This window comes from Microcaecilia unicolor, chromosome 1 (genome assembly GCF_901765095.1).
Source record: "Microcaecilia unicolor chromosome 1, aMicUni1.1, whole genome shotgun sequence".
Lineage (NCBI taxonomy): Eukaryota > Metazoa > Chordata > Amphibia > Gymnophiona > Siphonopidae > Microcaecilia > Microcaecilia unicolor.
The window spans coordinates 639,464,126-639,488,410 of record NC_044031.1 but is presented as its reverse complement, the minus strand read 5'-3'; the positions used below and the strand labels follow the sequence as shown (position 1 = coordinate 639,488,410).

At 43.5% G+C, this 24,285-nt stretch overlaps 1 protein-coding gene across 1 annotated transcript; it reads right to left on the bottom strand.

Moving 5' to 3' along the window:
* Positions 1–8,291: 8,291 nt before the first annotated feature.
* On the bottom strand, positions 8,292–12,016 carry MRPL50 (mitochondrial ribosomal protein L50). The gene is made up of 2 exons (XM_030190286.1): positions 11,860–12,016; positions 8,292–9,612 (listed from the first exon to the last, which is right to left on the bottom strand). The coding sequence occupies exons 1-2, from the start codon at positions 11,946–11,948 to the stop codon at positions 9,201–9,203; spliced, it is 501 nt and encodes a 166-aa protein (XP_030046146.1). The 5' UTR covers positions 11,949–12,016; the 3' UTR covers positions 8,292–9,200.
* Between the last annotated feature and the right edge of the window lie 12,269 nt (positions 12,017–24,285).

Sequence of the window (24,285 nt, the reverse complement as noted above, 5' to 3'; positions counted from 1 at the left end):
GTCCCTAGGGTTACCATATGGCTCCAGAAAAAGGAGGACAGATTGAGCCAGCCGGGTTTTACTTCCATTGCTTTAAGCAATGGAAGTAAAACCCGGCTGGCTCAATTACTTCCATTGACAGCAATGGAAGTAAAACCCGGCTGGCTCAATCCGTCCTCATTTTTCTGGAGCCATATGGCAACCCTATGTCCCTAGTCATGCATCCGAAGGTTATATAATCCTTTCAAGATAGCTAATTAATCATTTAACTTATTAGTGGAACATAACCACAGAGGCATGGTATGCTCGCATTTTCAAAATGGTAATACTAGGGCCCAGCTAAGGAACAGGTTATTTTGAGTTAGACTTCACTGGACCAAACTTGCTGTCATTGTGCCATCACCATCCAGCTGGATAGGCAGTGTCTTAAAAGGTGGAGGATACAGGATTTTTTTTTTAATTTTGTCTCACATTATCTCAAGCATTTCCATCCAATGGGCTGTTGGATGACAACACCCATATGTGGCTGACGCATCCTGCCTGTCCTAGGAGAATCTGTGAGAGGCAGTGTCGTTTGTTTGTATGTTTTTGTTTGTTTTGAGAGGAACTGTTGAAATTTGTGAAGCTGAGGAGAGCTACGACTATTCAGGAGCAGAGAAAGAAAAAAAAAACTGAAGCAGATAGGAGGAGCTGCAGCTAGCGCAGGAATTCCCAAATGTGTCCAATATTACTTCACTAGAGGACAGCATTGACATACAGGATGCGCCAGAAGTCATCACCAACGAGTTCTGCCTGCATCGCTCCTGCTTGTTGTCTCCATCATGAAAACAAAGCACGATCTAACAATCTTTTCGGAAATTATTAAAACCAATTTGTTCAAAAAGGCATACCATAACGACCCAACCTAAACACCGGAACCCCACAACGAAACTCATACAGAACTGGACAAAACTTAACCCTTCCTCCTTGACTACCCATTGTACTCTATCACTTATTGATCCTTAAAGCAATTACCACTCTGTATTTCTCATACTGGAATTGGCGATCACCAGTCAGGTATTATGTAAGCCACATTGAGCCTGCAAATAGGTGGGAAAATGTGGGATACAAAATGCAACAAATAAATAAATTCTAATTATAGTGCATGATAGTAAGATCCACATGAGGTGAACAGGTGCATACTTGGCTTTCAGTGGCAGGAGACTGCTGAGCTCACACAGAAGACCCAAAAACAGTAACAATAATGGGTATAAATGTTGCACACTTCAACCACAGCATATCACTGTGCTGTCTGATCCCTCCCCGCCCCAATACACTTGTTCTGCCAAATGTGTTTTGCCACCAGCAGCCAGCCCCTGCATCAGGGGACTTAGGCAATTCTGCTTGTACTTAATTTCCCTAGGGTTGTCCTTAAATATACTGTAAGCTGCTGATGTCTCTAATATTTACTTAAGCCAAATACATCTAGTACAAGTTAATGCAGATGTTGGTTACTATGGTAGCTTAATATTTAGAGCTCAAAATTTAAATCAGTGCTTCACAACCTATTCTATAACATCCCATTTTTATTCTTTCTAACCCAACATATATGTTGGAAAGAAAAATACAAAAGAGTAAAGAACATCTCTCCAAAAATTTGACAAGAATGGATGAAACATGCATGAGGGGAAAAGATACAACTAGTTAAAAAAAAATGAGCCGACTCAGGGTTCTAAAGAAAGCCCTCCAACCCCCGCAAAACGACCTAATGCATTTTTATGGGAGAACTTGGGGAAAATCCAGTTTATTTTTAGGATAAGAAGCATAAAATGCATTGTACTTTTTGGGGATCTTGCCAGGTACTTGTAACCTGGATTGACTGCTGTTGGAAACAGGATGTTGGGCTTGATGGACCTTCGATCTGTCCCAATACGGCAATACTTATGTACTTCTCTAGCATACAGCAAGGGTAAACAATTCCAGTACTTGTGAGCCCCAGGCAGGGTTTCAGGATATCTACAATGAATATGCAGGAGATAGTGCATGCACCATCTACTTCCTTAGTATGTCAAGCTCCTCCATGTTCATTGTGGGTATCCTGAAAGCCTGACCTGTCTGGGGCTCTTGAGGACCAGCATTGCCTACCCCTGCCATAAAACAAGTGGAGAAATCATGCATAACTTAGTTCATGGAATTCTTTCCATTCACATTTTAGAAGACAACTGAAATCGAATCTGCAGCCGAAATTTGCCACTCTTTCTGACTAAACTGGCCCAACCCCAGCCCCCACTTCCTTCCTTCTCCTCCTTCGCTGCCACTGGCCCCCAAACTGTTCCCATTTCCTTCCCCAGGCCCAGGCCTACCTTATTGCCCTGGTGGTCTAGTGGCTAGTTGAAGCAGGCACAATCCCCACTTGATCCTGCCTATGCCATCTCCACAGTCATAATGGCTGCCATGACTTCCACTGGCAATCTAATGATTAGATGCTGCTGGATGTCATGGCAGGCATTTCAGAATTGGAGCCAGCACAGGTAGGAGCAACTGCAGATTGTAAATAAATCTGGAATCTTATCATGTGACTATTAATGTAGCTGCACAGAAAAAATGATTGCAGAAGTGAGTCTTTACAGCCATGATATTTGAGATGGTGCTGCTGAATGCAGCCAATTGAGAAGACAATCCTTGAAGAAGCCTGTGGGTGAAACAGCAGCCCCATCGGGTTACTTTGACTATACATGCAGTAAGTTTTAAGATTTATTTACACTTTTTTTAGAGAATTGATAAACGAGCACTATTTATTTTTTTAAATAAGAGAGGGAGATTTTATACTGATGTACAATATATTCAGCCCTGGCAACAGGCTGGTTTTGTGCCAACAGCAGGGCTTCCATGGTCTTTCCTTCTCACAAAGTTGGAAGTCATTGAGGCCGATATTCAGAGCAAATTAAGTGGGCTGGAGAGGCTCTGGCCCACTTAAATCGTCTGTCCCCACCTAACCGCTGATATTCAGCGGCACTAAACCAGGCAGTACCACTGAATATCGCCTCTGACCGGCCCAAAAAAAGTAGACCAGTTAGAGGCAGGCCAGGGGGCGGATTGGGGATGAGCCTGGGCTTATGCGGGTGCCCGAATAAGCTTAAGTGGGTGAATTTAGGACAGCTCAAAAGCTGTCCTAAATTCATTTGCTTAAGCGGGCCCCAGCTGAATATCGGGCTGAGACTCACCTAAGTGTTTTGTTTTTAACTGAAGTCTCCCTCTGAGGTTCCGACGTATTGTATCACCTCCCTCTCCCCCTCCAACTCCCAACCCGTGGCCACAAGCCACTCCCCTCTGCAAAATGCCACCCGTCCTTTCCAACCCCCCCCCCCCCCCCCTCAGGAGTCCATGCAGGCCCCCTTTGGCCTACCTTAATCCCTTGACCTCTCGCAGTACTTCATGCAGTACCACAAGCTACCACAAGAGGTCTGCAAAGGTGCTGCAAGGGGCAGGAGCGAGGGGTCTCTGCTCCTACCCCCGACCATCACTGGACCACCAAGGATTAAGGTAGGCCGGGTGGGGGGGGGGGGGGGGAGGAGTGGCTTGTGGACACTGGTTGTGAGGGGGAGAGAAAGATGCAACGCATCAGGGGCTCAGGGGATTTAAATTTAAAAAAATGTTTTTAAATCTTATGCGGCCCCAGTGCAATATTCATCCAGGGTCACATAACTCTTATACGGGTTCAGCTGAATATTGGCTGGGCCCGCATAAGCCGCAGCAGCCTGCTCACCCCAAATTGGCCCCTAATATTCAGTGCCAGTGCCCAGACATGGCCCGGTACTGAATATCAGGGGATAATTTAGCTGGCAATGATCCGCATTTAAAACAACATCTGACCGCTGCAGCTGAATATGCGGGGACTGGACCGTATTTTTGCCAGGCTCTGGGAGAAGCAGATATGCTAGATCTAGGGGGATGTGTGTTTGGGGAGAGGGGCTGGAGGGAGAAATGCAGACCAATGAGATGGGGGAGATGGACAGATGTCAGGCTCAGAAAGAACAGGGAAGAGATGCTGGATCATGGGGGAGGGAGACCAGACCAGAGAAGGGGGAAGAGAGACTGGACTGGAGGAGTAGAAGAGAGGCAGAGATGCTAGACCAACACAGGGAGGGAGAAAAATGATGGACTGGGGTGGGTGGGTGGAAGAAAGAGTGGATGAGACAGGGATACAGAAGAGATACACTGGGCATGTCGGCACATAGGGAAAGGGACAAGGGGTTGATGCTGGAGACAGGGGGAGGGATAGGGACATTAAGAGGGCAGAAGCTGAAAATGGGAGAATGAATAGAGACAGGGTCATGGATGAGAGATACTGACAGGATGGGTAAGGGATACCCAAGGAAGATGAATGGTGGACGTGGAGAGAGAAAACATGTCAAATGGAGATCCTGGCAAGAGAATTGGGGGGGGGGGGGAGAGAAAAGCAGGAGAGACATTGAGGCATATTTTCAAAGCACTTTGGGAGGCTAAGTTTCATAGGTTTCTATGGAACTTTGGGAGGCTAAGTGCTTTGAAAATATGCCTCATTGTATCCAAAGCAAATAGAAAAAATAAAATATTCAGACATCAAAGGCAGAAAATATTTAATCCTACATTTATTAAGTGGACCATGTCAGCTTTGCTAAATGTGTATCTCTATCTCCTAATGTAAATCATAATTGCAATTGTAAAACCATTACTGTTAGTCGCTTCCGAATGTAAAACATAACTGCAATTTCCACCAGAAGGCAAACTGTAAACAATCATTGTAATTTCATTAAGAATGTAAATTGTAAGCCACTTTGAACCGAAACTTGTTTTGGATTAACAGTGGGATACAAGAATGTATAAATACATTTTCCATTTCAGTTTTAATTTCTCTAGTATTGTTGTACATGCAGTATGACTTCTTGACCTGTCCAGTTCAGTTTTTTGCCTTCATATCTCTATTACTGCTGATGTTGGTCCTTTGTTTCATATTTGTTGAATATTTGAACAAGTGAGGTGACTGAATAGTTTTGTGTCATCTCCAAATTTTAAGTTGTTAAAACACATGCAGAATGTGAAAAAGTGCATGAAGACCTTAGAAATTGGAAGACAGGGCATCCCAATGGCAGATGAAAATTAATGTGGACAAATACAAAGTGATGCACATTGGGAAGAATAATCCAAATAATAGTTACCTGATGGTAGGGTCCACCTTGGGAGTCAGCACCCAAGAAAGAAATCTAGGTGTCATTGTAGACAATATGTTGAAATCTTCTGCCCAGTGTGCGGCAGCAGCCAAAAAAGCAAACAGGATGCTAGGAATTATTAGGAAAGGGATGGAATAGGACCAAGAAAACTACCTCTGTATCATTCCGTGATGCAACCCCACTTGTGTTAAATTCTGGTTGCCGTATCTCAGAAAAGATTCAAAGAGTGACCAAAATGATAAAAGGATTTGGAACTCCTCTCATATGAGGAAAGGCTAAAGAAGTTCTTCAGCTTGGAAAAGAGATGGCTGAGGGGAGATATGATTCAGGTCCACAAAATCCTGAGTGGTGTAGAATGAGTAGAAGTGAACTGATTTTTTTTGCTCTTTCAAAATGTACAAAGACCAGGGGATACTCAATGAAGTTTTATATGGAAATACTTTTAAAACAAACAGGAGGAAAATTTTTTCACTCAATGAATAGTTAAGCTCTGGAACTCTTTGTCGTTGGATATGGTAACAGCGGTTAGTGTATCTGGGTTTTAAAAAAAGGTTTGGACAAGTTCCGGAAGAAAAAGTGTATAGTCTGCTATTGAAATAGACATGGGGAAGCCACCGAGTGCCCTGGGACTGGTAGCTTGGAATGTTTGCTACTATTTTGAGTTCCTGTCAGATATTTGTGACCTGGATTGGCCGCTGTTGGAGAGGATACTGGGCTAGATGGACCACTGGTCAGACCCAGTATAGCTAGTCTTATGTTCATATGTCTGTATTTTGCATGTGTGAGCAAGGTGTCGTATTCTGCTGGCATATAGTTTCTGTGAGGTATTCTGATAGTGTTTAATGTCTGTGTAGGGATCTGTAGCAAAGACTTGTTCTGTTTCCAAAAGGAAGTATATTGATATTCTAGGGTGCTGACTTTGTATAGATAGGGTTGTTGCTATGAGTCCTAGACATTAGTGCTGCTCTGTAATGACAGGTTTTCTGTATAGATCTAAAATGTGTTTTGTTGTAGAATTACCAGTGGTGACTACACTAGCCCCCACCAATATACATGGTCCAAACTACCCCCCTCTCCCCTCAATTTTGCCACTGATGAAGGCTGGGGCTCAGCCAGATGTCATATCCTTCAGTCATTGGGATCATATCAGTGATCTGATCTTGGCTCGATGAAGGCCATTGCACTACATCCAGTTCCCAGGAGGGTAAGCAAAGTTGGTGAATCAGCTTCTCTGCACCAAAAACCTGTTTGCACTGCCTTTTACCTCTCCCTGACATCCGTGAACAGAATTTACAACAACAGGAATTATGATCAGGTCCCATGCACTACAGGCACCAATTATGGGTGTCTGGGAAGGACGTGGTCCTGCTGCACCTGGAGCACTTCCTAAAACTACTAGGAGTTTTCTGGAACATGTTTGGAAAAATAGTCGAGGCAAAATCAAATGGCTCATTGGTGAAAAATTATTCGAGCAGGTGCTCGAGGCCTAAAGTGGCCTAGGGGCTCATTTTCAAAGCACTTAGACTTACAAAGTTCCCTAGGTTACTATGGAACTTTGTAAGTCTAAGTGCTTTGAAAATACATCTCTTAGTGATCTGCAAAAAAAACAAAAAAATTTAAAAGGGCTTGAAACCTTACTAATGGCATTAAAAGGGGATGAGACACAAAAAAAAATAAATTATATATATACTAGTAAAAAAGCCCCGTTTCTGATGCAAATGAAACGGGGGCTAGCAAGGTTTTCTTCTGTGTGCATGTGGGAGTGTGTGTGTCCCTGCCCTCTCTCCCCTCCCCCCTCTGAGTCCTTCACTGCTTTGCTAAGTTTTCCTTCACTGACTGTTTGTGTTACAGAGAGGGCGGGGCAGACACTCATGAGGAAACCGGATCTCTCCCCCCCTTCACACTTCCGGCTGGAGGCTTCATAGAACGTTGGTGTTGCCTTTTATATATATATGTGTGTGTGTGTGTGTGTGTAAGCCACAAACATATTACAAAGTGTGGTCCAGACCCAAAGATGCAAGCTGAGACTAGAAACAGAAAAACGCGTCTTCTGTGCTAAGCAGTATGAACAGCACTGAGCTGGTCCTGCACAGCAACAGCAGGAGAGAATTTGGGTTCGGGTTTCAGCCAAAAGTATCACAACAATTTTGGCTGAAACTAAACTCTCCACTCCCCCAACCATCCCCCCCATCAGCACTGCCACCACCGCTGCCATCTCCCCCGAGCATCAGTAGGCCCTCCTCAGGCCTACCTTAACAAGCTCTAATGGTCTAGTGGCCTCTTTGGGGGCAGGAAAGAACCCCATTTTTTCCTGCCCACTGCTCTGCCCGTTACCACCGCCACTTTGAAATGGCTGTCGAGAGAGTAGCAGGAGGTCCCGGCAGCCAAACTGAGAATGGAGATGGCTCTTGTTTATGTTGGTGCCAATGGCTGCCAGGACCTCCCATTATAAAGCAGTAGCGGCAATGGGCAGAGCAGTGGGCAGGAAAGAACCCCATTCTTTCCTGCCCCCGTAGAGGCCACTAGACCATTAGGACTTGGTAAGGTAGGCCAGGGGAGGGGGGCAGGCACGATTTTTCAGCTTTGGTTGCAGTCGGCCTCTAGAGACAAGATGCATGTGTGTGCAAAGGGCTACTTCTAAAAAAAAAACAAAAAACTGGGGAACACCCACTGTGCCGGGCTCCGACAGATAACGTCACCCATCGGTGTGGAGACTTCATCCTGCTTGTACTTGAAGAACATGCACTAAGAATACAGAGACACTATTCATTAAGGATGGAGATGGGGCAAGCACACTTAGATTTCAGTGAATGCAAAAGATGGCTGAAAATATCCAAGTCTACATTCTCAGGGAATGACTTTGTACTTGTAAGTTACTGAAGTCTGATCAGATAACACCAAGATTGAAACTCATTTCATTTAGTCTCTTACCAATCATTAGATGTATATTGCAGTTTAAGCAGTCATTTTACTTCTAAAAGGAAGCAAGCATGGGGGCCAGGTCATTAACGCTCCGTCTTCCAATCTATCCAGTTACTCAACACAAACATTCTGTTTAGCTCCCAACACACCTCACATGAAATCCATAAGTCATCAGCTAAGCACCCAGACAAAGGAGATGTATGTGTATTCATAAATCACATTTTAATATGAAATGTTTACAGAAACTCAAATGAACATTCTCAGTACCTCTGGATCTATCTAGTTCTCTGTTTACGTGGAACAATTGCTCTGCCTCCCTACTGCAAGGCAGAAATCAATGTGCTGTGCACTGGTTTGACGGCTGCATATATCCCTTCAAAGGCTTGGAAAGTAAAAAAAAAAAAAAAAACTTGAGTCTCCTTCCAAGTACTTACATATCACCAGAGTTTCAAAATCACATTCCTAGTTATTCCCCCAAAAATTATTTTGGGGGTATTGATGTGTGTGTGTGTGTGGGAAGGGATAACATACATCAATACCACCTTAAGAAGCATTTCTTCCAATGGAGCCGAGGCTAAAAACCTCTAAAACAGTGATTCCCAGACCTGTCCTGGGGAACCACAATCTCCCACACACCATTTCAGAATGTCAACAATCAAAACAGATCTGCATGCAAGTCTGTCTCATTGCTCTAGGATAAGAGATTTAAAATGCCTTTCTGGACAGTTCATATATATGGTAGATATCAGAAAGAAAGCAGTGGTCTCTGATGTACAGACTAGGCCATACAGGGCTGTTCTAGTGTAGCCATCCCAGTGTGTAGAAGTACAGCTGATATGAGCAGGCCTCTGCATGAGCAGTTTCCAGACGCTTAGTCTGATCCTAATGTATCCTAAAAGGCAGCTGAGATTTCTAAGTATCTTTAGACTATAACTTGGATGTGAAGCTCCAGAGTCAATTCTGTCTCCATTTAGTTAACAGATTGATAATTGACAACTAGCCGCCACATAGGCTTCTTAAGACTAGGAGAAGCCACAGGAGGAGGAGCCGCAGGCCACAGAAGCTTTAAGGAGCCGGAGCTTGTTCCCCCAAGGCCTGGTACATTCTCTGCTAGTATCCCCAGTTGATTTTAAGGTTGGAGGGCAGTTCAGCACAGCTCAGCTCATCGAACTTGTTGGTGTCTTTAACAGGGGTGGCATAGAACTTGAGTACGTCACCTGCACTGTGCATGTGCTGCAAGCAGGAATTGGGAACAGTGTGGCCCAGCTCTGCAGCCAGCCGTGTCAGGAGACGGAACTTAAGGAGGTTATCTGTCAGCATGGCCTCTCGCCAATCACTAGGGAGCGTAGACCCAAAGACCTCCTTCATTTGGGCCTCCAGGAGATGTTCCAGGTTCTCAGGTGGCATATATTTACGGCTGCGTGGTGGGGGTCGTGTCAGGGTAGGTTCTGAACTAGGGCTTGGTGTGAGCTCAAGCTGTCCAGACACTTTCACAATGCTGGAGTCTTCTGCTGCCTTCTTCCTGTGAGAAACAATTCAAAATTTAGAGAGATTAGAAAAAACAAGGGCCTCTATTCACCAGTAACAAAACATGTCATTTTTATGGCTGCTTGTGAAACATGTATCACAACTAACACATTAAGAGATTGTTTCTGCCAAAGGAAGGTTTTTTTTCTCTTAGTACAATGGAACCCGAATATAGCATGCTCTGCAATAACACGAATCCACCTTGGCTCCCCTCCTCCTTTTTTTTTTTTTTTTTTTTTTAACATACAGCTCGTTTTGCAACAGGTCAATTTTGGTTTGGTTGTATTCATGTTCTATTGACCCCACTATAAAGTGACCCCGCATTTAATGCAATGGTATTTTATGGATCCCAATCATAGGGTTATTTTTTTAAATAAAAATTTCTAATCCGCACCATCTACTATTTTAGGCGGCTTACTATATTGGGGTTTCACTGTACATTCATTGTGAGGCCTCCCAGCCTCCTGACCCACCTGGAACACACCTGCTCCTTGCCCCCCCCCCCCCCCCACCCACCCTCCCCAATCCTTTTTTTTTTTTTTTTTTACTGGACCCCTTCCCTGCACACACAACCCTTCCTGTACCTTTACATGGTGGAGGCAGGGGAGCAGGAGCAACAGCTTCTCCCTCAGGGCTACACACCATATAAGGACTTTTTTTTCTTATATGGTGCTTAGCCCTGCCCAGTACATCCCAGAATGCACTGGGAAGAGCCTGGGTACCACCATTTTGTTCTGGGCATGCTCAAGGCAGGAGCTGTTGCTCCTGCCTCCACCTATTGTAAAGGTATAGAGAAGGGTGCGGGGTTGGGGAACGGGAGGGGGGGTGTTTGTGAGGGGGAAGGCTACCTTCATGTGCTTCCCTCCTCTCTGACAGTTCCAGAGCAACAGTAAAATTTGCTGGTTAAATTACGGCTGCTCTGGAGCTGTGCATCCCCCGGAATACACATTAGAATACATCTGAATGGGGTTCTTGGTGGCTGCTAATGGCACACGCTAGAGCCATGGAAAACCCCTTTGTGCATTACTAGCTACATAAACATTTGATTTAGACTGGCTAGAACCAGTCTAAAGCAAACATTAATAGAACAGTAAGCTTTGTGCATCTGGGTCCTACTGAGAGATGCACAAAGGTCCCTGGAAAGAACCGCCCGGTATTTCCACCTCAGTAAAAATTACCGATTTGGAAATACAAAGCAATTCCCAAAGCAAGTCGTATGCAAATGAGCTGCTCACAAAAGCAGTGAACAGTTCGATAGGCGGAAACCCAGTTGGTCAGCTGAGCATGCACAGAACAGCCAATTGCTAAGCATGGCTGCTGCCCATGCTCACAGCAGCGCTTGTATATGGCTTTCATACACACATAGAAGCTGCCTGTATGAAAGCCCGTGTAGCTTCCTCCTCCCATCAAAACTGCTGTGGTGTGTGCTTCCAGGGCTGTCATGTTGGGGATCTGGTGTCCTCCCTGCCTCCCCACCACCAGGTGAGAAGGCATGAGGAAAAAGTGGCACCTGTCTCCAATCCCAAACTTCACTACCGCAGTCAGCGATCTCCATGCTCCAGTGCTGTTGTCTCTCCCCAGGTCCTTCTCCTCCTGCTGGAGTGGCAGAGGACCCTGGAGTAACTGTGGAGTATGTATGACAATGAAGCACTATCGGGACTGGCAACTCTAGACCTCCTGTTAAATTTTTCATGTTAAAGGTAGAGACTGCTGCTGTGCATCGCTCAGAAAACTATTGTATCTCACTTTGAATGCACATTTAAATACTTAATAAATCAATTAAATAGATTAGCATCTGCTCCCCCACTTCCAAAAAGCCTGCAGAACCCCCTAGTGCATCTCCTGCATGTTGCTGGCCTGTAGGCTTTGTGCATGGGGCCTCTAGTCAGAAATTGTTCTCTTACTCTGCAATTCTAGCAGTTCATTTGTATACACTACACCAGGGCGCTCTGCAAGGGCCACAAACCAAGATTAGCAACATGCACAGGTTACAAACAGCTACCCTGAAAAGCAGTCCGGTTTACATCTCGGAAATGTAAATCTTATTTGAATTTGTTATAAGGTATAAATACTGTACTACAAAATTTCCATACAACTTGTTACTAATAAAAACAGAAAATATAATGTAATACAACCTCCTCCCCCCCCCCCCCCCAAAAAAAAAAATGAATCCGAGACAGGAAGGCGGTGTTCACAGCGAGTCTCTGAAATACTCAGATGGAGAATAGGAGGAGGGGTGTACCTAAAACCGTCCCACAGTGCCCGCCGAGAGACCCCCAAACACCGTTGATCATACACCACCCTGACCCTCCGCAGCAGAAGCGCCGCCATTCCGAGTCAAAACGACTTTTTTTCCGGTGAATGACCGGAAGTAAAAGAGAACGCTGGGAAATGACATTTGTCAAGAATCTCAGGATGTATTATTGTAAGCCAGAATGAGCCTGCAAATAGGTGGGAAATGTGTGGATACAGATGCAACAAATAAATAAATTATGGGAAACCTCAACCCAGGCCAGCTCCAGTTCCCAGTCGAGCGGCTTTTGTGAATTCCAAGCCTCATTCTGGTGCTCCTATAGGCGTAGTCTCTCTCAGTGCGTTCCAAGCCTCTGGCAGCAGCGCCAATCCACCACTTCTTACTGCAGCGCCTGCAGCAGAGGCTTCGTAGTGGTTGTTCTCCCTCCACAATCTGGTAACGTGTTTTTTTTTTTTTGCTAGCTGTTCTGCTGTCAAACAATCCCGTATGTGACCGTCTGGGAAAAGGCGTCCAAAGCAGCAGGTCCAAAATGTTGAGAATGGATGATTTTTCATGTCATAAGTCAAGAAGTAATTGGAAAAAAGTTACGTTTGAACTTCTGTAACTTTTCTTTTTTACATAAAGAGGGTTGAACTGTTGTATTACAAATTGTTTAACTGAATTAATTAAAACCACATTTATTTTGTTGCTGGAGACTTTAGTCACTTTTTTTATAGAGATGATCATATGTGGCCATCATGTGTTCTTATGCTGTTTTTCTCTCTCTTTCCCTCATCCATTCACCATGCCTTTCTTCCACCATCCCCCTCCCCAGCATCTACGCACACATTTTCTTCAGCATTTGGTCACTGTATAAATTCCCCCCCCCCCCCCAAAAAAAAAAAAAAAAAAAAACAGTTAAAATACCATAAATGTGAGTACAAAGTAATTAAGGGCTTCTTTCACAAAGCTGCACTGGCGATTCCTTCATGACAAACGAAAGGAAGCCCATTCGATTCCTATGGGCTTCCTCTCATTTGCCACATGAAAATCACTAGCGCGGCTTTGTAAAAGAAGCCCTAAGAGAAAAAAGACCTCAAACAGTTGTCCCTGCCACTAAATAAACACAGGTTAATGTGGCAGTTTATTTATTACATTTTAAAAACAGACACCAAAATGTAATATTTAAAAACATGTCTTCTTGAGGGACAGCAATTTAGGAGTCTGAAAGTTAACTGAGGAAGGAGGGGGTGCTTAAGGTTGAAGATTGGTTTTGACATACAATACTTTCGCACAAGCCCTGTCTTTTGAGTGTCAATGGGAGCTGCAGAACAGTTCTGCTAGTGAAGGTTTTTGACACTTTCCTAATAGTATTAGTTTGTGATAGGCATTCTCTTAATTAGAAAATCCCAAGTTAATTTATCTTTGTAGTTACTTATTCACTCTGGGCAGATAAGTGTCTGTATCTTTGTTGTCTCCAGCACTGGCAGACTGCTACAGAAGTTACGCAAAGTCTCCATCTTTCTTGGAGACAGAAGAGCCACTGAGACAGCAAGGGAGTAATTCTATAACTTGGAGCCTCAAATTAGCCACTGCAATGGGGCATCCTTGGTGCAAATTCTATAATGGCTTCGGGGCATGCCTAAGCTGTTATAGAATACTAGCATAAAGCTACTTTGGCACGTCAATTTATGTCAATGCCTGGTGTATGGCACTCATAGGCGCATCAGCTTACAACACACAGAACTGATAGTGTTCTATAAGATGTGCACATTGCAGTTGTGTGTAATAGCAATTACGTGCATCTAGTATACATTTATAGTTACAATTATGGTGTTTATATTCCACTTTACAAAAGAAATACTAGACCAAACTATCTAGGAATTCCGTAACGATAGTAATTAAGAAAAATAAACATTAACATTTCCTCAAGATATATATACTTCCAAAACAACTGAGTTTTAATTGCCGTCTTATAGAAGTCAAAACTGCATAGAGATGAGGCTAAAAATACAGTACCAAACATGGCCATTTTCAAATCAGAAAAATGTCCAACTTTTTATTTTGAAATTGGCTATTTGGTAGATGTTTTGTGTTCAGTACGTCTATGTTTTAGGATCATTTTCGACAAAAAAATGTCCAAGGGAAAAAACGCACAAAAACAAGCCATTGGGATGTATGGGGGGGGAGCAGCAGCAGCAATCTTAGAAGACTGGCCACACATACATCTCAGCAAAGCAGTGGGGCACTAGGTAGCACTACCGTAGACTTCACATAAAAGGTCCCAGGTACATATTACTACTACTACTACTTAACATTTCTAAAGCGCTACTAGGGTTACGCAGCGCTGTACAGTTTAACAAAGAAGGACAGTCCCTACTCAAAGGAGCTTACAATCTAAAGGACAACATGTGCAGTCAGCTTACAATCTAACCTTTACTGTCATGTTCCCTGTTTATGCAAGGTATGGTCATCTGAGGATATGGCGGCCATCTTGGATTTGGACATCTCCAGGATAGGGCGGCCATCTTGGAGCTGGGCAGCCTCAGGAAGGAAGCCCATATTTGGGCTTGAGGGCGTCTCCGATGGGGGCAGCCATCTTGAAGACAACTGTGCATGTTTGGGCTTAATTCCTGTCCTATTTCAAGCCCTGCCTCCAGTCCTTCCACGCTTTGGCTTCTGTTCAGTTTCCTGGGTAGTTGCAGTGCTTCTGGTTTTGCTGCCTAGTTTTGACTTGGGCTTGATTCTGGACTTGCTACTGTTTGCTGCCTAGTACTAACCTCTGCCTGATTCTGGATTTGCTACTGTTTGCTGCCTGGTACTGACCTTTGCCCGTTCCTGTCTCCTCTGCTGTCTGCTTCTGGTCCTCATTTCTCCCGTGGCTAGGCCGGGCCCCGTGGACTTTGTTCTGGAGTCAGTTCTTCCTGCAGTTGGCTTCCTATACCTGGGGGCTTAACCCCTGGGGAACGGAGGGTGACACAGGGGAAACTCGGGGTTGGCCGACAGCTCAGGGAGGAACCCTCCTCCATCAAGCACAAGGGCTGACGTTCCTTCTCAGCGGGCCTGGCATTTACCCTCTTATATTGTATGGTGAGCCCTCCAAAACTCAGCAAAAACCTACTGTACCCAACTGTACATCACTACAATAGCCCTTATGACTGCAGGTGTCACCTATCTTTGTATGTACAGTGGGTTTTGGAGGGCTCACACTTTCCACCACAACTGTACCAGTTAAGAGTGGGATGTCGGCCTGGGTCCCCTTCTCTGCAGACAACTGCACTGTTCACTGGGCTATTCCAGGGGCCTGCTTGCTGCTCTAATAGGACTGGCCATAACATCTGAAGCTGTCATTGAGGCTAGTATGTACTGTTTCTTTCACAGCTTTGTGCTGTGGGAAGGGATCAGTGACCACTGGGGAGGGGAGGGTAAGGGGGTTTATGCCTTAATCTTTCCATTGGTCATTTAGAGCACCTTTCGGTCAGTTGTGATTGAAACATCTATAGCCAAAAACATCTTAATTTTGGCCCTAGTCGTTTTCATTGTGTGCCATTATTGCAGAAAACCATCTGTCATTTGCTGCTGCCCATGCCTCACCTAAAACCCGCTCCTTTGAAATTTGGACGAACTGTGTATTCTATAACAATGTGCGTAACTTAATTAGTTAACTAGCTAAATAGGATGATCCGCCACACACCGCCAAGGACACTAAGGTCTTCCCAAGGACTTTCACTAACCACACCTTCTCCAAAAGACATTACACGATGTGATACCCACAAGTGAATCTTATCCGGAGTAGCCCCCACGCTCTGGAATGCACTGCCTGAAAAGTTGCGCTTAACACAAGACTCTCTACATCAGGAAGCAGGCGAAAGCTTGGCTCTTCAACCAGGCCTTTACTGGAAGAAGTAACTAACTCGTTAGTTTCACACACACAAGGAGTACTCAGGCTGCATATACTGCAGCAGGACATGTTTATCTACTCCTACTCTAGCTGAGATAACATTTAACCATTTCTCTGACCTCATGTGCAACTTTCTTTAAATCAATCACCTTACTTTCTAACTCTTCCTACTTTCTTACCCTTCTATATGTTACATCTTTGCTTTACCCTTCGCTATCACCTATAATGTTCTGTTACGTATTTGACATTGTAAATAGTATACCATGCCATGCTTTGTATTGTTTTTGAATATTTTTACTGCTGTAATTGTCTATTGCTCATGCTTGATCTATACTTACTGTACACCGCCTTGAGTGAATTCCTTCAAAAAGGTGGTAAATAAATCCTAATAAATAAAATAATCAGCGCTGTAATTGGATGTTAACAAGCAATTACCAGCACTAATTGGCATTAATTAGGATTTATGCACAGATCTCGCTAAGCGTATTCTGTAACATGCTGTAATGTAACCCCTAAGGGGTTAAATATGTTATCTGGGGCGCTCTTGCGCTGCATTGGCGGTATTTCGGAAGCCGCGTGAAGAGAGGGGGTTTAGTTGTTTGGGGCAGTTGCCGGCGAAGCGGCGTTTTAGGAGGAGACAGCGGGAGCAGCGCTGCGCAAGTAGGAGAGGGGAGGAGAGATCAGGGGTGCTGGAGGGTTCCTGGGCCGTCCGGGAAGCTGAAATCAGCTGTTCGGCTGGCGATGAGGGTAAAGAGGTGCCAGAGAGAAGAAGGGAAAGCCCTGGGAGGAGTCTGGGCTCTGATTGGCCCTGCATCTGACGTCGAAGTCATGACATTAGACGCACGCCTCCGACACAGGGCCCGAGAATTCCATTTTTGTTTTTAAGGAACCGGCTCTTTTAAGCTGCAGAGCCGGTTCCGAAGTGAAATTAGAATCGGCGTGAGACTGGGGAAGTTGGGGAAAGTGCTCCGATGCACTTTCCCAGTGTTTTTAATTTTTAATAAGGTGGCCAGCGATGAGATAAGCGCTGCACGCGCTGAGGAGAGTCGAGTGCAGAGGAGGAGGCATGAGCCGAGGCTGGCTCGTGACGGAGCTGCAAGAGGCGTGCAAGATGAAAAAGAAGATTTTGGGAACCCAAGGGATAATAAGGTACTAATATTTACATTAATTTGAAAAGCTGTTAGCATGTATATGTCTAAAATTGGTTTAAATTAATTTAAAACGCTGTGTTTGTGTGCTGGCGGGGGGGGGGGGGTGGTTTAGAATGTGTTAGGCTCGTGCTGGTGGCTCAAGCTAGGAAGTGGGTTCTAAACTTTACAGTTGATCAGTTGGGAGGTGAGTGAGACGCTGAGCAGACCTGTGTTAATGACCTGGGCTCAGCTGTCATAAAAATCTGTGTTAAAACAGATCTGGGAGTATTTTAAAGGATATGAATGAGTGTGAAGTGAATGAATAAGGTTTATTACTTAAATTTAAAAAGCCTGACGCGTTTTAGAGGCTTTAGAGAGGACTGAGCTGTTTGAGAAGCGGTGAGGACAGAAAGGCAATGGCACAACAAATCTTACCAGACTGTTAATGTTTTGATGAGCTGGTGAAACGGGTTAATCTAATAAAGTGTCATATTTGATGTTTTCAGCGTAAGTGCTGACTGTAGTGTACTCCAATATTCCATCAAATCTAAATGATTTGGGAAGGAGATTTAAAAGTGCAAGGATTCACAGTGACTTTGAATGAGCAATTATTTATAGGAGAACATTTAGTACACTGTATTTAGGTGACAGTGTATATGTAATACTACTGGGAGTTATCTTAACCCCAGGTAATTTTATGTTCTCAACTGGTTTAGGGAAAAATTACTCTCAATACTCCCTGTATTTATTAACTGTGGGAGGGCAAGAGTAGGGATCAAGAATCATTCATTTCTTTATATTGGGTAGCTAGCTAGGGACAAACAATTATCCCTGTGAGTTGCTAGTGGTGACATTTACTAGTGTCATCATATAGATAGGGAGTAGGGGTTTGTTTCTTTGAGTTAATTAAAGCCTAACATAGTAGGTACCCCGAGGTGTTCCTGCTGGTCCCGGACAGTTTCATCCTTGTAGACAGCACATGACGACATGGTACCCACCGAATCAAGAAAGAAGAAGAAAAGGAGATAAAGCAAGAAAGCAGGAAAAAAAAAGTATCCTTTACACCACTGAATGTGCATTGACCAAGGATTCTGCAGAGACTTGTTTAAGAGAGTAAAATAAACACATGAACTTATACTTACCGTATCCTGAAGAGGTACCTAGTGAAAGAAAAAACACAAAGAATCAATTCTTGAAAGTTGACACATTTTAGACTAGTTTTTGTTGGTTACATGCATGTGTAAATTATAAATTGGAGAAGTCAAGCGAATACTTATCTGATTTGTTGCTGTATTGGAGGAGGGGTTGGGTATCTGGAAAAGAGATCCTGTGAAAAAGAAAAGAAACAATTGTTAAAAGTCACAGTGGTTAAATCGGGGAAAAAATAAGAGTTATTGATAGAAGGAAGATGAAAACATAATATTGGAAGTGACTAAGGGTAATATTATTTAGTGTGTCTGTTATAATTTCTTAAATTATTGGGTTAAAAATTGTTTTGTAATAAAGAAACTTATAAATCAATTCCATTTCTATAGTTTTATTTGTATCTCCTCTACGCTCCTGGGCAGTGTGTTCGTGTCACCCGGTCAAGACTACCTTTAAAAACTGAACCAGAACACATTTGGAATTCCATCTCAACCCAGGAGTGGGGGAGGGGCTTACAGTGCATAAATTCTAAGTTGCATATTTGAAAAGGGGGCGGGGCATGAGCGTTTCTAAAATCTATGCACGTTATAGGATACACCTGCTCTGCGCCAAATTTATATGTTGGGATTTATGAAAAGTAAAATGTGGCATAAATGGCCACGATTACATTTGGTCGTGTGGAAAGGCACTCTGTAATTCTATATACCGTGTGGAAATTTAAGGTTATTCTATAAAATTTAGATACACCAGGCTATAATCTATTGAAGGACAGGGTAGTAAGAAAGGGAGGAGGAGTGGTTTATGTTAAAGATAAAGCGATAGAATTGCAGGACTTACACTGTGGGTTAATCTGGAATGAGAGAAGGGAAAATCTATTTACAATGGTGTGTTGCAAAGGCCTCCTTCACAGACTTAAGAAGTGGACAGATATTTAATTGAAGACATTCACCATATAGCATTGAAAGGGGAAGTACTACTAATAGATTATTTCAATATTCTGCATGTTGATTGAGGCATCCCTGTTGTGGGGTCATCTAAGAGTAGAGAGATCCTGGATTCTCTACAGGGAGAACTGTTCCAGCAGTTGGTAATGGAACCCATCTAAAATTACAACCTGGATGTTTTTTGAGAGAAAAACGTCTTTCTGCCACATTGTGACGTTTTTTTGGACGTGTTTTTGTTTTGAAAATAAGCCTTTCAATCTCTTAGGGCCCAATATTCAGCCGGTGGCGATCAGTATTTTGCTATCGGCCTCTGGTGTTAAACCCGAAAATTCAATGCCAGGTCATGTCTGGGCTCCGGCATTGAAATTCTGAGTTTACAGAACCATCTAAAGCATAGCTGGTTAAATACGATATTTGACACTTGACCAGCTATGAAGAATCACATATAGGTAGGACTGCGTTTCATGTGGTCCTATTTATGTAGTTATGTTAACTGATTAAGTAATGAATATCGGCACTTAATCAGCTAAGTGCCAACTTCGCCCCCAGAAAACCCCCAAAATAGCCGATTTCAGCTTGAGTGCTAACAGCATTTTCAGTGGTACTATCCAGTTAAGTGGCACTGAGAATCCCCGATTAGCTCTAGAAAGGCGATTTAAATGGCAAAGAGCCATATCAGGCCCTTAGTTTCCAACTGTTTAATACAGATAAATAAAAATGAGTAATTTGCTGCATGCAGATCATTGAAACATGAGAGTAGCAGGATGAGAATGTTTGAATTAATCGTCTCAGTTCAACAACCACTGAAGGATGGGCCATTGAGCAGCTGCATGACCTCCTTCGGAGTGAATGCTGAAATTTTAGTATTCTTAGTTCAAATATTTTTATTGAATTTTGAAAACATATTCAAACAAAAATAAACAATAAACTTTCGCATACAGGATATAGCAATACTACAACATTCTTTGATTTGAATACTACCGCAGATGTAATGTATTCTGTAATTCATGCACATATTTGCGTGGTCCGCTCGTGTTTCATTCAAACCTCACCCATGCGCATGCCCACTGGCAAAATTCGTGTCATCAAAACATTGCACATACTTTTTCACCAGCTGGTATTCTATAAGAGAGCACTTACATGTGAAAATGACTGGAATAGCTCTGTTCACATGCACTCCTGCCACCTAAAACTAGGCTCCTTATATAGAATGATTTCCAAAGTGCATTGGCATTGTCCATATCCCTCTGATTTTTAAGAAATACCACCTCCAGATTCATCTGTGGACTCCAGGTCCATGGAGGAGCAGAGTAATGGCGTTAACTGTTTCCTCTCTCAGGGGCCAATGCTCGGAACTAAAATACCACCGGAACAGCGCACAAAAATAATTTTGGCATGCTCAGCCTTAACAGCATGCAAATTTTATGCATGCTGTGCAAGGGTGAGGAATGTGGCTGGGGTAAGCACAATCTTGTGTGCTTGCCCAGTCAAACTGGGAGCAGGGAGCCTGTGCTGCGGGAATCCAGCTGTACAAAGGAACTGAGCAGCAGAGTAGCCTAATGGTTAGTGCAGTAGGCTGTGAACCTGGGGAAGTGGGTTCAATTCCCCCTGTTGCTCCTTGTGACCTTGGGCTAGTCACTTATATCCATTGCCCCAGGTACGAACATAACTTGTGAGCCCACTAGGGACAGAAAAAGTATTTGCATATAATATATGCAAACTGCTTTGGTTGTACCCCCAGAAAGGCAGTATATCAAATCCATTACCCTTTACAACTGCCAGAGAATAGAAAGAAAAGTAAATAGGACCTGCTACAAGAGAAACCACAGAGAAGATGGTTGATGCCTGGAATGCCCTCCCGAGAGAGGTGGTGGAGAAAAAAAAACTGGCAGAATTAAAAATGGTGTGGGATGAACACAGAGGATCTCTACTTAGAAAATGAATAGTATAAAAAAAACTTTGCATATGTGTTTGCATGTCAAGTGGTGTTTAGATAGCTGTTGCTGGGCTGGCTTGTACAGTCTGAGTGCTGCATATAGCAATCCAGTTTAGGATGGTCTGGAGAGAGCTTCAACAGAAACTCCAGTAATTTGGAATGTGAAGACAGAGCCAGGCAGACTTTTATGGTCTGTGTCCCGCAAATGACAAGATGGATTCAGATAGGCTGGAGTGAGCTTTGACGGCAACCCCAGTAGTTGGAACATAAGGACAGAGCTGGGCAGGCTTCTGCGATCTATGTCCCAGAAACAACAAAGAAAGACCACGATCAAGTATATAATATCACGTTCATTGTTGATTTTTTTTTTATATTTATCATTTTACAAAATTACATTCACATTTATCACATAAATGTAAGGAAATACAGAAATTAATATAAAGAAAAAGGAAAACCTTTTCTCTCAACAATATATATATTTATACAATTGTCCACAATTGGAAGATCCAAGATCAGGAAAACAATCTTAAAGAAAATAAGAAAAACTCAACATGGTTAATCTTACACTTCACATTTTCTGAGGAAGGAAGGTTAATCAGTTATTGCAGCCGGTACAGTGGTAACTGAAGGAAGTTGCTGCAGAGGATTCTCCTTATGTTTCCACAAACTCTTATAATTTCTTAGGTTGAAACAAATAAGTAATAAGGAAATAAAACACTTACAAAGGAATCGCGCTAGGAAGGTCCCACCTAGGGCAATGATTCCTGGCTTGAAAGCCAAGACTTCACACCTCCCAGTCTGCGATTCCCTTGATGTGTCAGGAAATATATTCATCTTTGAACCCAAAAAACTATCAACCATGTATCGAAAATACAATTTCAAAACATTGTTCCTTTCTAAATCAAAGGCGAAAGTCACTAATAATATAACTCTATTTATAACTTCTGAATTTTCCAAAATGTCCGTTAAACTTACATCTCTTTTCTCTGATAAAGAAAATTTAAAGGAAATATAAATCACTTTAGTCACCAAAAGATGGCTATCAGAAAGTATTAGCAAAGTATCAGAGAAATATTTCTTCAAGAATTCAGTAGCTAATATATAAGATATTATAGGTAAATTTATCATTCTCAAGTTGTTTTTCCTAAATTGGTTCTCCAGAAATTCCAATTTTTTAGAAGAAAGATGGCTATTCTTAATTACCAAATTATCTGATTTTCATAGAGAAACCATTTCCGTAATCAAAGTCTCTATTTTTATATTTTGGACTTCCACTTTGTTAGATAAGTTTTAATATAAATTCTTTAACTCACATTCTGAAAAATTTTAAACATCTGGAGAAGAGAGTTATTCACACTCTGCAAAAGTTCCTATAGTACGTCCATTATGACATTATTGGCTTCACCAAGTCCAATTTCTCCATAGAAACCGCTCTAGATATCTTTGAGGGGAAGAGCTCACTCTCCAATCCCCCAGTTGGTTTATTATCCGGAGTCGATGCTGTGCCAGGACCTCCTCGGTTCACGTGAAAATCCTAACCCACTTCGGGTGTTTCCATTATTGACCTCCATAGCAAAGCAATACTGTTTCCGGATCTTGGAGGGGTCGTGCCAACAGGGGGACTCAAAGTCACTCCCTCTCCACTGAGATTCGGCAATAAAGCCTTGCTGTTCCCCGAAGCAGGAACCGATATCCCCGACGTTATGACCCCGAATCTCTCCAAAATACACTGAGAAGTGGTGGGAACCCCAGCCATGTTCAAGGAGGACAACACCATGGCTTTGCCTTTTCTCTTCCCCATTCTCTGGGGAGCGTGCCTTCTTCTTCAGGCATTCTGGTGTAAAACGGGACTCAACTAGCGTACGTCCTCCCTCAACGCCATCTTGGATCCTCCAAGTTGGGACACTCTTTGTCTGGTTTCTCCTCAGAGGCCTGTCTAATATGGGTAACCCTACAGCGTAGCCCTCTGAGTCATTGAAACACGGAAGCCCCTCCACCTCTGCAAGGTGGTGTTCCTTCGGAGGGGTTCATTGTTGATTTAATCTAGAATTGAGAATGAATGTGACTGTTGGACAGATTGAATGGACCATTCAGGTCTTTATCTGCCGTCACTATGTTACTAGCAGGCTTATTTTCGAAAGAGAAAAGCGCCCATGTTTCGACACAAATCAGAAGATGGGCATCCTTCTCACAGGGTTGCCCAAATTGGCATAATCGAAAGCCGATTTTGGGCATCCTCAACTGCTTTCCGTCACGGGCACGACCAAAGTTCACGGGGGCATGTCGGAAGCATCCAGGACTGGGGCGTGCCTAACACATGGACATCCTCAACCAATAATGGAAAAAAGAAGGGCGTCCCTGACGAACACGGGCAACTTTACTTGGTCCATTTTTTGTTATGACCAAGCCTCAAAAAGGTGCCTGAACTGACCAGATGACCACCAGAGAGAATCGGGGATGACCTCCCCTTATTCCCCCAGTGGTCACCAACCCCTCCCACCCTCAAAAATTATATTTTAAAATATTTTGTGCCAGGCTCTATGCCAGCCTCAAATATCATACCCAGCTCCCTGACAGCAGTATGCAGGTCTCTGGAGCAGTTTTAGTTGGTGCAGTGCACTTCAGGCAGGCGGACCCAGGCCCATCCCCCCCTACCTGTTACACTTGTGGTGGTAAATGTGAGCCCTTCAAAACCCACCACAAACCCACTGTACCCAAATGTAGGTGCCCCCCATCACCCCTTAGGGCTACGGTAGTGGTGTACAGTTGTGGGGAGTGGGGTTTGGGGGGCTCAGCACCAAAGGTTAGGGAGCTGTGCACCTGGGAGCAATTTGTGAAGTCCACTGCAGTGCCTCCTAGGGTGCCCGGTTGGTGTCTTGGCATGTAAGGGTGACCAGTGCACTAAGAATGCTGGTTCCTCCCATGAACAAATGGCTTGGCTTTGGTCATTTTTGAGATGGGCGTCCTCAGTTTCCATTGTCGCCGAAAACCAGGGACAAATATCTGTAAGGATGACCTAAATGTTGAAATTTGGGTGTCCCCAACCATATTATCGAAACGAAAGATGAACACCCATCTTGCTTCGATAAGTTTTCCTGCGAGGACGTCCTCAGGAAAACTTGGGCACCCCGTTCGATTATGCCCCTCGACGTATGTTACTTTGAGGCTCATTTTCAACGCACTTTGACTTACAAAGTTCCATAGGTTACTGTGCAACTTTGTAAGTCTAAGTGCTTTGAAAAACACACCAGCAAATGAGAATACCAGATATTTTGACTCTCTTATCATTTAACTAATTTGCAAAAAAATAATTCTTGTAGGCATTTAACAATCATCAGTGTCCTGCTTACTTTTTTCGTATAGTTGCAGGGTGAAAAC

What these genes read in the sequence shown, in the direction of transcription:
- MRPL50 (XM_030190286.1), bottom strand. Translation starts at nt 11,948, where the DNA reads ATGGCGGCGCTTCTGCTGCGGAGGGTCAGGGTGGTGTATGATCAACGG. An exon ending in GCACTGTGGGACGGTTTTAG is followed by an intron (nt 9,613 to 11,859) that starts GTACACCCCTCC and finishes TGTTTCTCACAG; the next exon opens with GAAGAAGGCAGCAGAAGACT.